The following is a 16516-nucleotide window of genomic DNA, read 5'->3' on the forward strand; positions in this document are numbered from 1 at the left end:
GAGACAAACTTAGAATGATTATTAAGCTGAATTGAACGAAAATTCAAGAAGAAGCACCGACTAAAATGAAGAAAAACAGCTAAAGAACAGTGAACGAATGGAGGTATTCACTCAAACACGAAATCAAATCAGAATTTCAATGTAACAGTACAAAAGAGCAAAACAACTCAGAAAACAGAGTAATGGAAGGAAAAGAGCACTTACCTCTTGAAGCACCGCAAGAACGTCTGGCTTTTGATGCTAAATGATGGAAGCAGCTCCATACTTCAAGCACGAACAACCACTTCAATCAGAATATGTAGCGAAAATGATGAAGTCGATGGAAGGATGAGGTGCGCATCAAGTGTTTGATGTTTGGTTTCGTGAAGGTGTGATGAATGTGTAAGGTATCTCAAGCTCCGAAAGCCTTCCAAAAGGGAAGGAAGCTAGATGAGGGAGTGAAAAACAGACACAAGTAAGTTTGAACGCTGAAACAAGGTCCGGAGAAATCTCAACAGCATTTCCTTATCAATTCAAAGTTGAATTTACAATGATATGAGTCTCCCTTTTATAGATGAAGAGAGGACTTTAAAACGTGCCTAGCAAGCTACTAGAGGTGTAAAAGAGGCGTGTTGGAGAAGCTACACAGCTTGGGAAGCTTGGGGTGCAAGCTACAGCTGCCAGCTCAACAGATCGATGAAGAAGATGAAGTCTGACTTGCTGGCGCTTGAGCGGCACCTAGTGGGCGCTTGAGCGCCAGCCACTTTCTTTGCTTCTTTGACTTTTCTTGCTTGACAGCCTTTCTAAGATGCATAGGCCTACTTTCTTTCCTTTATTAATGTCCTATAAAACAATGTAAAAGTATTTAGTAAAGAGAAAGAGCATTAGTAAGTAATACTCTATAAGAGTAAGGTAGTGAGTGCTCCCTCTTCCTCTTGGATTCTTCTAGACATGGCTCTTGCTAAAGGTCCTATGTTGAGCTTGGATGGTCCTCCATCACAGAGGCTGGTAAACGATTACGCGAGTTAATTTTCAGTTTTGGACAACTAATTGAACATAAGGAACCATATGTGGTAACCTGGGTGACCACAGTTCAATTGCAGTGTTTTTTCACATAAGTGCAGTGCTTTTCAGTTGAATTTGTTGTTTAGGTGTGCTTTTCTGCTTGGAGGTCATGTTTGGGGGATCCCATCATGGTGTAGGGGACCATTTTTGATGAGGTCAGCCACTTAGGTGAAGTTCTTAGACCAGTGCACCCAAAAAGAACCTTGTAATCGTTTACTAGAGGTTGGTAAACGATTACGCGAGTTAATTTTCAGTTTTGGACAACTAATTGAGCTGAAGGAACCACCTGTGGTAACCTGGGTGATCACGGTTCAATTGCAGTGTTTTTTCACACAAGTGTAGTGATTTTGAGTTGAATTTATTGTTTAAGTGTCCGTTAAATACGCGGTTATCTGACTATTTAACATATTCAAATTTTGACTATTAAAAATAGTATAATGCATAAAAGTTCCAAATTTAAAGAAGAGTTCAATTTGAGTAGAATTTGAGTTCAATAAAAGTTACATAAAAGTAGAATTTGAGTATTAAGAGGAGTGCAATGTTGAAGTACCAAGGCAGTAATGCATAAAATTTCCTAATCAAAGTAAATACATGTAAACAACAAATTCTAACTACGAGGTTCGTTGTCTAAGGGTGTGCGTGAGTGTTGCAGTTGCTCCTCAATGTTCCCAACTCGTGATTCCAGGACGTCAAATCTTGTACAATGAAGGTCTGGAGTTGTTCAATGCGTTTAATGACATCATCTAATGTTGTAGAAGAACTTTGTTGTTGATTATCATGACCAGTCCATCGACATACCATCACCTTCAATAATTCCAAATTAACCTCCAAAGGGCTAAGTACATGCAAACACCACCTAAATGGTGTCATCCTAATGCGATGTACATGAACTTCTCTGAGTAAGCGATTCATTTGAACAATGATTGATGAATTCATGGAGATTCGAAGCCGCCACTAAAAAAAAATAAAAAAACATTATTATTTAACAATGCGAGAATAAAAAAATACACTAACAAAAAAACTCAAAACTTCATCTTACTTTTGGGTTTTGCGCTGCCATTAAACCTGCACTTATATGATAAACAAAAAACAATGGTGGAGAGAAGACGGTTAGGGTTGACAGAACATGAAAACAAACAATGCTCCAAAACAAGGGTAGGGTTCGCCAGCTTTTACTTACTAAAACAAGCGAGAAGGACGTCAATGAAGAGATAGGACACAACGCGAGAGAGAGGTAAGCAATAGACAAAGACGACAACATAGAGGAGACCAAGCGAGACGAGTGTTTGGGAGAGATGAAAACGCGAAACTGAATAAAGGATGAAACGTGAAAGCGCGAAAACCAAATTTCATATTTTCAAGTTTCCAAAATTACTCTCGCCATAGAATTTCAGCGTTTTTTTTCTTCTTCTTAAAAACCAGCAAACAAACATATGTCACGTAGCGTTGTCAAATAATTGGCAAAAAAAAACATTGTTAAACAAACGTTTTCGTTATTCACATAATGTCGGAAAATTTTTGAGAGTTGAGATTAAACCACCGAAAAAGATATTCATTCCTATTTCACCAAAAAAAAAATGAATAGAACAAATTTTAGGACCAATTTCACACAAATTGTTTTATGAGTAGATAAATTATAAAAAGTTATAGAACAAATTAAATTATGATTTCATATTATTCATTTTATATATACATTTCACATTTTTATTTCATTCGTAGTGGTATTTTAAAATAATAAACAAATAACCTAAACTATTTTTGTATGTTAGAAATAACTGCACACTAACTTATTATTATTTTATTTTTAAAAGTTTTAAGAGATATGTAATTTCACTTGTTAGTTATCGTAATACTAATTGATTTAAATGTTTAAAAATAAGTTCTCTTTCTCTCCTCCTCAGTGTCGTTATTAATGAAATTTGACTTGCATTTTCTTAAAAGACATAAGGTGGAAATACAATGTTTTTATTTTTTTTAGCTTGAAATATAAATTTGTTAATAAACTACTTAAAAAAATTATTCGTAAGTAATTGCAAATTTTGAGAGATTCCAGAATTACATGGTACCCTTCTTACGTTAAGAATATATAGTTTAGTCTATTTGACATAAATTATTGAATAATATTTCTGTAAGATTTTAAAATGTATTTTAAATTTAAAATAAAATACATGCTAAAATATTTTCAATTCTCAAAGTTATCTTTCACTCGCTTAAAGTAAATAATTTTTCAAATTCAATCATCATTATTATTTTAATTAAATTTTTTTACTAAATGATAGTTACAAGTAAAAATAATGAGAAAAAGGTTGAGTTTATTTGAACTCAATTTAAAAAAAAAGTTTTTTTAAAATAAAAAAGTATTTATAATTTTTATTATTTTGTTTATCCAATGTACTTATCTTAAAAATAAAAAGTTTTTTTGGAAAAGCATATCTATGGTTCCTAAATAAATAAACTTTTAAAAGTTAATTTTGAAACAGATAGTTTAAGTTAATCAAATAATTATATATATATATATATGAATAGTATAAAAAAATTGTGTAAATAGTGTACTAGATGTGATAGTTTGATCTAAATAATTTATTCACTTATTTTAATATTAAAAGTTTAAGAAACATATTATCTCTCTAGAAATGGTTCTCTAAAGAACTATCTCTCTCAGTTTTCTAAACCATAGTTTATCTATTTAAATATCAGAGAACGCGTGAGTAATTACTGAGGCGAGATCTTCAAATCTGTCCGATTAGTTCTTACAAAAAAGTAAGTTAGTTTTTGTTCTTTTCTCTAGTTTGTGCATTTTTCTATACATATGAGTTATGGTTCTTTGCATGTGTCATCTGAGTCTTTTATAAGACACTCTGTTGATCAATACTACTAAAGGTATGTCTTGATCATGTTTTTCTGACTTATAGGAGCATATATAATTTCTTGAGTCGTTGGAGTTGTCTTAACACTCTTAGAGGAGTTTGATCCTTTAAAAGTTAAAGGAAGCTAATTAATTCGATTTTAATTGATAGACAACTTATAATTGATTATTGTAGGCTTGTATGGTAGTTGATTAGTGAAATTGAATTATCTGATGAATTATGACCTGTTGATTTTAGCTAGTAGTTTGTAATCGTCTTTGATGATTGGATGTTGGAATGTTGATATGTTCGATGGTCGTTGGCTGCAAAACCAACAGCAAGTGCACCGGTCGCAGCGTAGCAAGTGATAAATATCGTTCTCTCCCAAGGGACTTGTGCAACACATGACCATTCTTCTTTTTATAACTTAATTAAACATCAAAATGCACAAAACAACACAAGAAACTCTTTTTGGTATTTTATCAAATGATTGGTGTGCCAGGAATTTATATTTAAAAGAAACTTTGTTGGAATTGAGTTTCATGAATCAGATGAATATAAAACTCTGCTCAATATTTCATTATTTCATTCAAACATTCACATCAAGGCATACTAGTCTTAATCCCTTAGCAACTAGTTCTAAATTAATATATCAAAATGTTAATCCCTTAGTCAATTTAACATACAATTTGTATTAAGTTCGATGCTAAGAATGACCAAGTTATTGAGTCTATCCCTAGATTCCAAATCACTTAGGTGTTGTATCTATGTCCATGTTCAAAGTTACTTTCCAGTAATTAGAGCCATTCAAATAACATTATATTTCCATACAATGATAGTAAATTCAAGAAAGAGCATATGAATGAACAACGATATATTGAACAGGAATATTACATCACAATAAGTTCATTACATTCAATCCCAACAAAAGAGAAATTTAACTACTACTAGTCATCTAGAACGTACACATTTGAAGCAATCCCTTACAAAAAAGGTGTCTTGATAACTTGAAGTAGTCTCATGAAGTTCTTGAGATGTTTTTGTTTCTTTCCTCTATCCGGAACTTCTGTCAGGAGTTTTACTTTTTGCCTATTTTCCACTTAAAAAGCCAATTGAAAGTAACTAATTCGCTAAGCGCACAACTCCCATGCGCTAAGCGAATATTCAACTACATATCTTTAATTGCCCTTTATTCGCTCAGCGAGTTGTGTTGGTGCGCTTATCGAATTAAACTCTTTTCAGCTGAGCGATTTAATGCTGGCTTAACGAGAAACGTCTGACAACACTATATTTTGATGTATAAATTCCTGTACAATTTACTACACACTTTCCTATTTCTAATTACAACTTTTTCTGTGAGGAAACATATTATTTCATGAATAAATAAAAATTTGAGCTAATTAATAAGTCTGAAAACATGTTATTTTCATACTTATTAATGGTTGGAATTTTATTTAAGGTGAATCAAGTCATTGAATTGTGTATATTCTGATTGTTGGTTGATTTGACATCTATGGTTGTGTTAAACTGCTTTTACAAGACTACAATAGTATAAATCTATAGAATTTTATTCTACAGAATTATGCAGACTCGTTAGGCAAGCATATACTTGCTAGGCAAAGTCAAAGTTAGAGAGCTACTGACTTAGTGGTCGTTAGGTGAGAAAAATATTGTTGGACCAAACCAAAATCAGATAATTCACTAACTTGACAATTGTTGGGCGATAATATTCTCGTTGGACGACTTTTGGGAGAATTTAAATCTGTAAGTTTCAATGGTATTTTCGCTAAGCAAGCTATTTGACCGTTGAATGAGTGTGATTTTAGGCATTACTCAGTGAAATAACATATTTGGTGTCTGAACGAGTGTGTTGTCTAAACGAGTGTGTTGTCAGACACTATTCGTTGAACAAGCAAATCTTGTGACTAAGCAAAAATACTAGAATTTTGACTAAATTTGTATATATCTCTTATGGTGAGTTTAATGTGTGTGATTATGTGAATTTTAAAAGAATTATTGGTTTAGAACATGATATGTGAATGATTGGTATTATTCCAAGGAGGATTGGTGGTGTTATAATAGTGTATGTATTGATGAAATTGGGTTATCTTAAAGCTATAATAACCATCCAATCTCAAGTAGAAAAGGGTGTGGTATGTGATGAAAGGAGCAGGAGGTTCTACTTTAAGGGTTTTACCTTGACCTAAGGCATTAACAGACTAACATTGCGTGTAGTAGGGTGAAACTCATTGACGATGACTCTACAGAGCAGTAGATGCCACCATAAGTGTATAACTCGTCAGAATTTGACATCAATACTTGTATCCAGATGGTTAAGTTTAGAATGAATGATTGTATGCCTTAGGATTGATTGATATAACTTTTTATATGTGTTAACATCTATATTTTTGTTGTATGAATGCTTTTTTGGTAAATTAGTTTACCCTTCTGTCTTGTTTGTTTGTTTGTTTGCTCTCTTATTTGCTATGATCACCTTAATGATATAAACAAATAAAGATATTTTCTTTGACCAAGTACAAGCTGAATATGGTACGAAAGTATAAAGTAAGAATTTAATTTATGTGTATTAATATGTTTGGGTAAAACTTTAGTATTGCACTTGTAAATGAGTGTAATAAAACTCTTAGTAATGTAAGATCTTATATACATATATTTTGGTGTTATAGTTACGTTTAAATAATTGTAATAGTATCTTATATTTTCTCTTGAGTTAATGGTTCTTATTGAATGTGTGATGGTTCTCTTATTAAAACTACTAAATTAGGATGTTATAAACTTAATTAACTTACATATATAATTAATTTATAATACAAATATATATATATATATATATATATATATATATATATATATATATAAAATACGGACAAATCAGCGTGACAACATCTTCCTTTACTTCAATTATATAAAGAGATTTTTTGTTGTTGTTCATATTTGTTTTTCAAATTTCCTCTTTAAATATTTTTTTTTAAATTAAAATAATTATTTTACTTTTCTTTAAATTTATCCATTTTTTTAATTGAACTATTTTTATAAACTTAATCATTTTTTAATTATAGTTATCAATAAAATAAATAAAAAACTATTTACAATAAAATGATAAAAATTATTTATAATTTTAATTTCATAATGATAATACTAATAAAAATAATTTTTTTTTATTATCATAAAAAAAAATAAACACACTTGAACGTATCACATGCGTTTTCACTTATACATATAAAGAGATTCTTTTTTTAGTGTTTATTTATTTTCTAACTTTATCCTTTAAATAAAAAATTTAATTATTAAAATTTAATTTTATTGTGAGAATTAATGTACGATTTGATTGATGTGACAGTTTTAAAAATTTATTTAATTGGTAAAAATTAAAGATTATCAAAATGTTCCTAGTTATTAAAATAATATAAAATGATATTTGTTAATGTTATATTTAATTGTAAAAATGTTTAAGAGTTAAAAATTTAGAATAATTATTAAAAATAATTTTAAAAATTTAATGAAATTATAATTTACTGAAATGAATTTTTTTTAAATGAAATATTTGTTTGTAATATAATTTAGTTCCAAGTAGTATGAATTTATTTGTTAAGGGAGTGAAATTTATTAATTTTGAAGACAACCGATAATTAACCCAAGTTATAATTGTCCATTACATAAAATAAAAAGTGCAAACATAATAACATACAAATATATTTGTAATAGATCATCATGAAATTGCTTCACGGAGGTATCTAAGCAATGTATTGAAACAATACTGTGTCGGCATCCCTATTAAATGTCTTGTATAGAATGAATGTGAAGATAGAAAGTCAAAACACTGTCTCAATAAATTGTCATCTTGAATGTTCATAGGCCGTAATAAGCTATGAATTTGTTCCGAAGTTGGATTTAATGATTGATTCCTAGCCCTTAACCATTCATTTTGATGCAACAATTCATTTCGACGCTCCATGGCCTGATCTTGTCGTTCAAGAGCCCCATATAGTCTTGTTGTTTGAGTAATTATTCGTTCCAATTTATCAATTATTCGTGGATTCATCTGTTTTATACTTCAATAAGTTGACAATAAATAAAAGTGTGAAAAGTGATGTTAAAGCAAGTACAATTCATATATAGGTAATGAAAAAACTCAATCATAGAAGTAAAGTACAGCAAAAAAAAGTCATGTAATACAGGAACTTAATCATCTAAATGATGAAGAATTAAGTTAACATTTTGATTCAGGTGAGCAAATTATCGGTTCATGTCGAGAGATAGGCTTGCCAAGTTATCTTCAATACGTTGAACCTGCACCTGCATTTGTTCCATACCCTGCATTCTGTGTTGTAAGTCTTGTACCCCTCTCATATTTGAGTCATCATATTAGAATTTGAAAGATCTGGAAGAGGTTGCACAGGGTTGTCATGATGTTGTGATTGGTCTTCTTCTTCATCGCCGACTTCATGTTGCGAAACACCGTTGACATTAACAATATTCAACCTCTTCAAAGGATTAATTGAAAAATGATGTATGGTCCCAATATGAGTGTCGGCATCGACATCAACATGTACTCCACAATATTGCATGATTTGGGTGATCAATACAACATATGCTAGGGGTGTGTCACTGTCCTTGCATTTAAGCATATGTTGCATGATGTGATGAGGACAATTGATAGCTATATTATTTTTAAGCACCCAATCATAAAGATATCCTCCTGCAACAACCTTGCAAAATTTCTAGGCCGGGGAGTCAACATGTGCACAATAACATAATGTAGAAGTCTATCATTAATATTCAAAGAACCAACTGTTTTAACACGTTGACACTGCATTTCCGGTCTAACCATAGTACCTAATGCCATCCCCCGATCATAGGGAAAGTCTTTTGGGATAATCGAATAAGACAACTTTAGACCCTCATACTTCATATTAATAATATTCAACCAATTGACAAGTTTCAATCTGATTCTTCTCTTGTAGACCTCACTAAGCAAATATCCATTTGCAGAAACCTTCAGATTTGAATAAAATAATTTGATTAAATCAGGATAAAACGGTGCCTACAGTGTAAGAAATTTGACCATCCCTTGAAATATAAGATGATGTTGGAAAAATAACCCTGAATCGACAAATGATTCGAAATTCATTATTTTAGGAACGACAATATTCCTTGTGGAGAACTCAGCTGCATAGTTTTTCATCTGATGGNTNTGACTGAAGAAACGACGTTGATCTAATTGTTCTGCAACANATGGTCTGACATAGGCTGCATCTTNTGCCTCNGTTACGGCTTCTTTTCCCTTACGACTTTTTTTAGTCCATTTCGTTGATGATGAGGCCATTTCACAATTTCTTCAACAAAACAATTAATGAAAACAATAACAAGGTAAATGNTAAGAAATTATGGAATANTAAAAATAACAACAAACAAAGACAAANCATTANATTGAAGCCATAACNATAACATGAAATAGTGGATTGATGAAAACCAAGTNATAATTACATTACATGTACATCTGAAAATATAATATAAATACAAGTANAGTTAGATAAGACATNCTAAATGTCACCGNCCGAGATCATTTTACATAATTTGTTCCACCGCTTGTATGGTGNAAGTCTCATNAACCTCTTCGTACATGTGGGGTTTCCACACAAGAAGTCATAACATTAGTCAAGCAAAGATTCATCAGAAATGTTCATACCACTCAACATTTCATAAATGTCAGCTTCTGTATATGTGTAGTTCGGGGTGCGACGAAGAATTTCATTCCTTTCTTTCATCGTTGAGACTTGTTCTACGGCTGCATTAGAAATNATCCCGAAATGCACATTTGAAGAGGTAAGGGCATTTGTGAAACCGTCCAGGCTGGTTATCAACTTTTCAATATGAGCGTCAACGACATCGACCATAGGTGCCTTCCTTTTGGAGCCTCTTGAGGATGAAGTTCCACCGGATGGAAGGGAAGACACAGATTGAGTGCTCCTTGGACTATATTCATCTACAGATGGAGGAGGTGATGGTGGAGTTGGGTCTCTATACCCCGTCCAGTCAGGTTGTCCTGGAATGTACTTAATGTTCTGATTCAAATCAACACTAACACGAGGCGCAACCCGCTGACGATGTGTTTGACGAGCGATCCGAACACCACTCCCAGTAGCTCTATCAGAAGCCCATAACTCCACCATTAAATCATAATGTCTTATGTTGGTAACTCTCCACTTTGATGTAGCTGGCCTCGATTGAAACAACGTACATGAAATAGTTAGTGGTTGAACTTATGGATTTTAAGAATCCACCAAATCTAAATGTTTAACAAATACCCGAATGAGGTCAACCCAGACTTCGTCTTCAGCTCAAACCTCATAGTGACGACGTTCCAAGCAAAACCACTCAATCCACTAAAGAGGTCATGAACATCATGCCATCTGTCTTTCAATACCTTTTGATGATTTTTTACATTAGCTTTACTAACATAAACATAACCAGAGTTATGAAGGTATTGAACCATGTTATTGTATGCTTGGGTTGTCCAACTGCCATCAACCCTATTACCCAAACGATTCTCCTCAATCATAGAATGCAAAAGTCTTGCATCCATGTTCTCAGTCCATTTGCAGAACTCTTTCATACCACCCGAGGACTCAATCGCAGCTCCCTTACCCTTGTCCATATTAAACCTATTTGATAAAGAAAATGATAAGAAGTGAAGTCCATATTAAACCTTCGTCCCAAGTGAACACAGCCTTGAAGCAACGACAAAGGCTCTTTAACCATCGACATTCATCACTGAGAAATGTTATTGAAAGAACATTTGGTGTATTGAAGAAATGATTCCCTATCATTGCAAGTGGCACTGAACCACATTACGGATTAGAGACAATGACGAATATTATTTTAGCTTGTTGTATCCTACACAACTTTATCCGTGGAGTTGATAGGGATGACCCATTGCTTAATGAGGTTGATAATGAGTTGAATAAAAGGAAAGAGCAAAATGTGTCATCCTCTCAAGTTCGAGAAAATGATTATAGGGTTGGTTGTACTATTAGGGATGCCATAACGGATCAAATGTGGCGAGATTATCAAAATTCATAGTTATTGTAATTCATATTTTGTTATGACTCTATTATTTGAATATGACATCTTTTTGGTTTTATCAATAATTGAACTTCACTTCTTACCATTTTCTTTATCAAATAGGTTTAAAATGGACAGGGGTAAGGGAGTTGTGACTGAGTCCTCTAGTGGTATGAGAGAGTTCTACAAATGGACTGAGAACATGAATGCAAGGCTTTTGCATTCTATGATTGAGGAGAATCGTTTGGGTAATAGGGTTGATGGTAGCTGGACAACCCAAGCATATAATAACATGGTTCAATACCTTCATAACTCTGGTTATGTTTATGTTAGTAAAGCTAATGTAAAAAATCGTCAAAAGGTATTGAAAGACAGATGGCGTGAAATTCATGACCTCTTTAGTGGATTGAGTGGTTTTGCTTAGAATGCCTTCACTATGAGGTTTGAAGCTGAAGACGAAGTCTGGGCTGACCTCATTCAGGTATTTGTTAAACATTCAGATTTGGTGGATTCTTAAAATCCATAAGTTCAACCACTAACTATTTCATGTACGTTGCTTCAATCGATCCCAGCTGCATCAAAGTGGAGAGTTACCAACATAAGACATTATGTTTTAATGGTAGAGTTATGGGCTTCTGATAGAGCTACTAGGAGTGGTGTTCGGACCGCTCGTCAAACACATCGTCAGCGTGTTGCGCCTCGTGTTAATGTTGATTTGAATTAGAACATTAAGTACATTCCAGAACAACCTGACTGGACGGGGTATAGAGACCCAACTCCACCATCACCTCCTCCATCTGTAGATGAATATAGTCCAAGGAGCACTCAATTTGTGTCTTCCCTTCCATCCGGTGGAACTTCATCCTCAAGAGGCTCCAAAAGGAAGGCACCTATGGTCGATGTCGTTGACGCTCATATTGAAAAGTTGATAACCAGCCTGGACGGTTTCACAAATGCCCTTACCTCTTCAAATGTGCATTTCGGGATNATTTCTAATGCAGCCGTAGAACAAGTCTCAACGATGAAAGAAAGGAATGAAATTCTTCGTCGCACCCCGAACTACACATATACAGAAGCTGACATTTATGAAATGTTGAGTGGTATGAACATTTCTGATGAATCTTTGCTTGACTAATGTTATGACTTCTTGTGTGGAAACCCCACATGTACGAAGAGGTTNATGAGACTTNCACCATACAAGCGGTGGAACAAATTATGTAAAATGATCTCGGNCGGTGACATTTAGNATGTCTTATCTAACTNTACTTGTATTTATATTATATTTTCAGATGTACATGTAATGTAATTATNACTTGGTTTTCATCAATCCACTATTTCATGTTATNGTTATGGCTTCAATNTAATGNTTTGTCTTTGTTTGTTGTTATTTTTANTATTCCATAATTTCTTANCATTTACCTTGTTATTGTTTTCATTAATTGTTTTGTTGAAGAAATTGTGAAATGGCCTCATCATCAACGAAATGGACTAAAAAAAGTCGTAAGGGAAAAGAAGCCGTAACNGAGGCANAAGATGCAGCCTATGTCAGACCATNTGTTGCAGAACAATTAGATCAACGTCGTTTCTTCAGTCANANCCATCAGATGAAAAACTATGCAGCTGAGTTCTCCACAAGGAATATTGTCGTTCCTAAAATAATGAATTTCGAATCATTTGTCGATTCAGGGTTATTTTTCCAACATCATCTTATATTTCAAGGGATGGTCGAATTTCTTACACTGTAGGCACCGTTCTATCCCGATTTAATCAAATTATTTTATTCAAATCTGAAGGTTTCTACAAATGGATATTTGCTTAGTGAGGTCTACAAGAGAAGAATCAGATTGAAACTTGCCAATTGGTTGAATATTATTAATATGAAGTATGAGGGTCTAAAGTTGTCTTATTCGATTATCCCAAACGACTTTCCCTATGATCGAGGGATGGCATTAGGTACTATGGTTAGACCAGAAATGCAGTGTCAACGTGTTAAAACAGTTGGTTCTTTGAATATTAATGATAGACTTCTGCATTATGTTATTGTGCACATGTTGACTCCCCGACCTAGAAATTTTGCAAGGTTGTTGCAGGAGGATATCTTTATGATATGGGTGCTTAAAAATAATATAGCTATCAATTGGTCTCATCACATCATGCAACATATGCTCAAATGCAAGGACAGTGACACACCCCTACCATATGGTGTATTGATCACCCAAATCATGCAATATTGTGGAGTACATGTTGATGTCGATGCCAGCACTCATATTGGGACCAAACATCATTTTTCAATTAATCCTTTGAAGAGGTTGAATATTGTTAATGTCAACGGTGTTTGGCAACACGATGTCAACGATGATGAAGAAGACCAACCACAGCATCATGACAACCCTGTGCAACCTCCTCTAGATCTTTCAAATCCTAATATGATGACTCAAATATGGGAGGGGGTACAAGACTTGCAACAAAGAATGCAAGGTATGGAACAAATGTAGCTGTTGGTTCTGCGTATTGAAGATAACTTGGAAAACTTATCTCTCGACATGAACTGACAATTTGCTCTCCTGAATCAAAATGTTAACTTAATTCTTCACCATTTAGATGATTAAGTTCCTATATTACATGACTTTTTTTGTTGTACTTTACTTCTATGATTGATTTTTTTCATTACCTATGTATGAATTGTACTTGCTTTAACATCACTTTTCACACTTTTATTTATTGTCAACTTATTGAACTATATAAAACAGATGGATCCATGAATAATTGATGAATTGGAACGAATAATTACTCAAACAACAAGACTATGCGGCTCATGAACGACAAGATCAAGCCATGGAGTGTCGAAATGAATTGTTGCGTCAAAATGAATGGTTAAGGACTAGGAATCAATCATCTAATCCAACTTTGGAACAAATTCATAACTTTTTACGACTTATGAACATTCAAGATAACAATTTATTGAGACAGTGCTTTGACTTTCTATCTTCACATCCATCTCATACAAGACGTTTAATAGGGATGTCAGCATAGTATCGTTTCAATATATTGATTAGATACCTCAGTGAAACAACTTCATGATGATCTATTACAAATATATTTGTATGTTATTATGTTTGTACTTTTTATTTTATGTAATGGATAATTATAACTTGGGTTAATTATCGGCTGTCTTCAAAATTAATAAATCTCACATCCATAACAAATTAATTCATACCACTTGGAACTAAATTATATTACAAACAAATACTTCATTTAAAAAAAATCATTCAACTAAATTATAATTTAATTAAATTTTTAAAATTATTTTTAATAATTATTCTAAATTTTTAACTCTTAATAAATATTTTTACAATTAAATATAACATTAACAAATATCATTTTATATTACTTTAATGCTTAGAAACATTTTGATAATTTTTAATTTCTACCAATTAAATAAATTTTTTAAAACTGTCAGATCAATCAAAACTTATACTAATTCTCACCAACTTTAACTACAAATTCACTCTTAATTACCTTCAAATCCACTCAATTAAACAAAAAAAAATCACCTTCAAATTTTCTCAAATTCACTCCATCACTCTCTCTCAAATCATCTCACTCAATTACCCTAAATAAATATAGGTTATGTTATTAAGTTAAGGTTTAAAAATTTTCGAGGATTTTATTTTTTCTGACAAGTATCTCCTGTTTCTTTTTTGTCTTAATTATATTTTTAATTGTAAAAAATTGAAACTATTAGATTTTGTTTTAATTTCAATTTTATATTTGTTTCAATTTAATTTTAGTTTTAAAAATTAAACAATTTATTTTTTTAAATACAAACAAAAATTTAATTTATATATAAATTTTAATAAATATTTTTATTAAATTAATGTTTTATTAAATTTATTTATATTTATATTCAATTAACAGTGACATGACATGCTGTGAGAGTCTTCAGACAAGAAATGCCTTGGAAACTGAATGCATTAATGGTAACGCTGTTTTTTTTGTTTTTTTTTCTGGTTGGATAATTAATTTCATGAAATTTAGAAAAAAAAACAAAAAAAGAGAAAAGAGTGTGAAAGAGGCGGTTTACTTTGACTCTATCTTCACCCATCTTACACTCTCACTCAACTTTTCCTCTCACCCGTTAGTTGGAATATTATCAAACACTGTAATATAAGGTTTAATTATACTTTTATATTCTCTGGTTTTTGGTCATTTCTCAAATATGAACCAACATTGCATAATAAAATTGTAGAAAAATCAAATTAAAAGAATTGTTTAAATTTAATATTAAACCTAAATAATGTCTTACTTGGATCAAATAGTCTTGATATAAGTTGTATGGTTATGCTAACTTAGAAAATAACATTTAAGCACCCTTTTGATTACAGTTCTTTGGCAAAATGCATTGGAAGATAAACACTGGAAAACAAGGGGTCTATTAGCTATCATTAAATAGTCTGTTTCCTTCTTCAGCCTTTATTTTTTAGTTAATTGTGTGTCTTTCTTCTCAGTAGACTCCAATGAGAATTTCCCTAATTCCTTTTGTTGTTTCACAGACATACAATTTTTCTCTAAAACATAAATAAGAATTGTTTTTCACTAACCTGAGAAGTGTTTCTTCTTCTTTCTCCCATCGCTTTTCTTCTTCCTTCATCGTAGTGGGAGATCGCTCCTCTTCAGGATTGCAGAGAAGCCTCCGATCAGAGCTTTGGAGTTTTCTCTCGAGCCCTAGCATCTTTTCTCTCACCAAACCTCTGTCTGATAGAAGCTTCTCGAGGGAGAGAGTCTTTTCCTCCTTATCCTTTCGGTCAGAAGCTGAATTGGGCCTCAGACTTTGGGTCGGCCCAATTCCTTTAGTTTTCATCATATTATGCTACTCCTTCTGGATACACCACACTGTTTATTTCACCGGGGATTCTGGTCAGATTTTTGAAGATCAACAACAGTCATTGCTAAAATTGAAGAACAGCCTAATATTTGAGCAAGAAAAATCTCACAAACTTGTGTTCTGGAATTCAAGAACGGATTGCTGTAAGTGGACAGGTGTAACCTGTGATAAGGAGCGACATGTTATTGGCCTTGACCTGATAGTTTAAGTTTAATCGAGTAATTGTTTCATAAAAAAAAAAAAAATATATATATATATATATATATATATTATAACAATTAAGTGATCTTTTTTTATATATTATAAAGAGATATTTTTTTATATATAATTATTAAGTGATCTTTTAAATAATATAACAATTACGTTTATATATTAAATCAATCTACATGTATTATAACCTATGTTAAAAAAATGTGACAAATAGAACAAGAACCTTTGTGTTTATTCCAGGAATTATTCTTTTTTTCATACTTGTTTTTCAAAATTATCTTTTAAATTAATTTTTTAAATTAAAATTATTATTTCATCAATTTTATCTTCTTTTTAAAATTTATTATTTTTCAATTTGTCTGTTTTTATAAATTTAACCTTTTTTAATTATAATAAAGACTTAGAAGTTTTTATAATAAAAGTACTGTTAGTTTAAAAATATTAA

The 16516-nt window shown here is 32.0% G+C and overlaps 1 protein-coding gene across 4 annotated transcripts; it reads right to left on the reverse strand.

The window, feature by feature from the left end:
* Positions 1-828: 828 nt before the first annotated feature.
* LOC106753384 lies at positions 829-16067 on the reverse strand. 4 transcript variants are annotated; one of them, XM_022777497.1, is made up of 4 exons: positions 15975-16057; positions 15578-15869; positions 2084-2114; positions 829-1998 (listed from the first exon to the last, which is right to left on the reverse strand). In XM_022777497.1, exons 2-4 carry the CDS (start codon positions 15838-15840, stop codon positions 1672-1674), a joined length of 621 nt encoding a protein of 206 aa, XP_022633218.1. In that variant the 5' UTR covers positions 15841-15869; positions 15975-16057; the 3' UTR covers positions 829-1671. The 4 variants fall into 4 exon arrangements, with proteins under 4 accessions (XP_022633218.1, XP_022633221.1, XP_022633219.1 ...); XM_022777500.1 differs by having other exon boundaries at positions 2084-2109; positions 15975-16055; XM_022777498.1 differs by having other exon boundaries at positions 15971-15989.
* Between the last annotated feature and the right edge of the window lie 449 nt (positions 16068-16516).

The sequence above is a fragment of the Vigna radiata genome, unplaced genomic scaffold (genome assembly GCF_000741045.1).
Source record: "Vigna radiata var. radiata cultivar VC1973A unplaced genomic scaffold, Vradiata_ver6 scaffold_221, whole genome shotgun sequence".
Classification (NCBI taxonomy): domain Eukaryota; kingdom Viridiplantae; phylum Streptophyta; class Magnoliopsida; order Fabales; family Fabaceae; genus Vigna; species Vigna radiata.

Coding starts and splice junctions, on each gene's coding strand:
- LOC106753384 (XM_022777497.1), bottom strand. CDS start 15,840: ATGATGAAAACTAAAGGAATTGGGCCGACCCAAAGTCTGAGGCCCAAT. Junction 2,115..15,577: donor GAAGAAGAAACACTTCTCAG/GTTAGTGAAAAA, acceptor TTATCATATAAG/TGCAGGTTTAATGGCAGCGC. Junction 1,999..2,083: donor TGGCAGCGCAAAACCCAAAA/GTAAGATGAAGT, acceptor ATTTTTTTTTAG/TGGCGGCTTCGAATCTCCAT.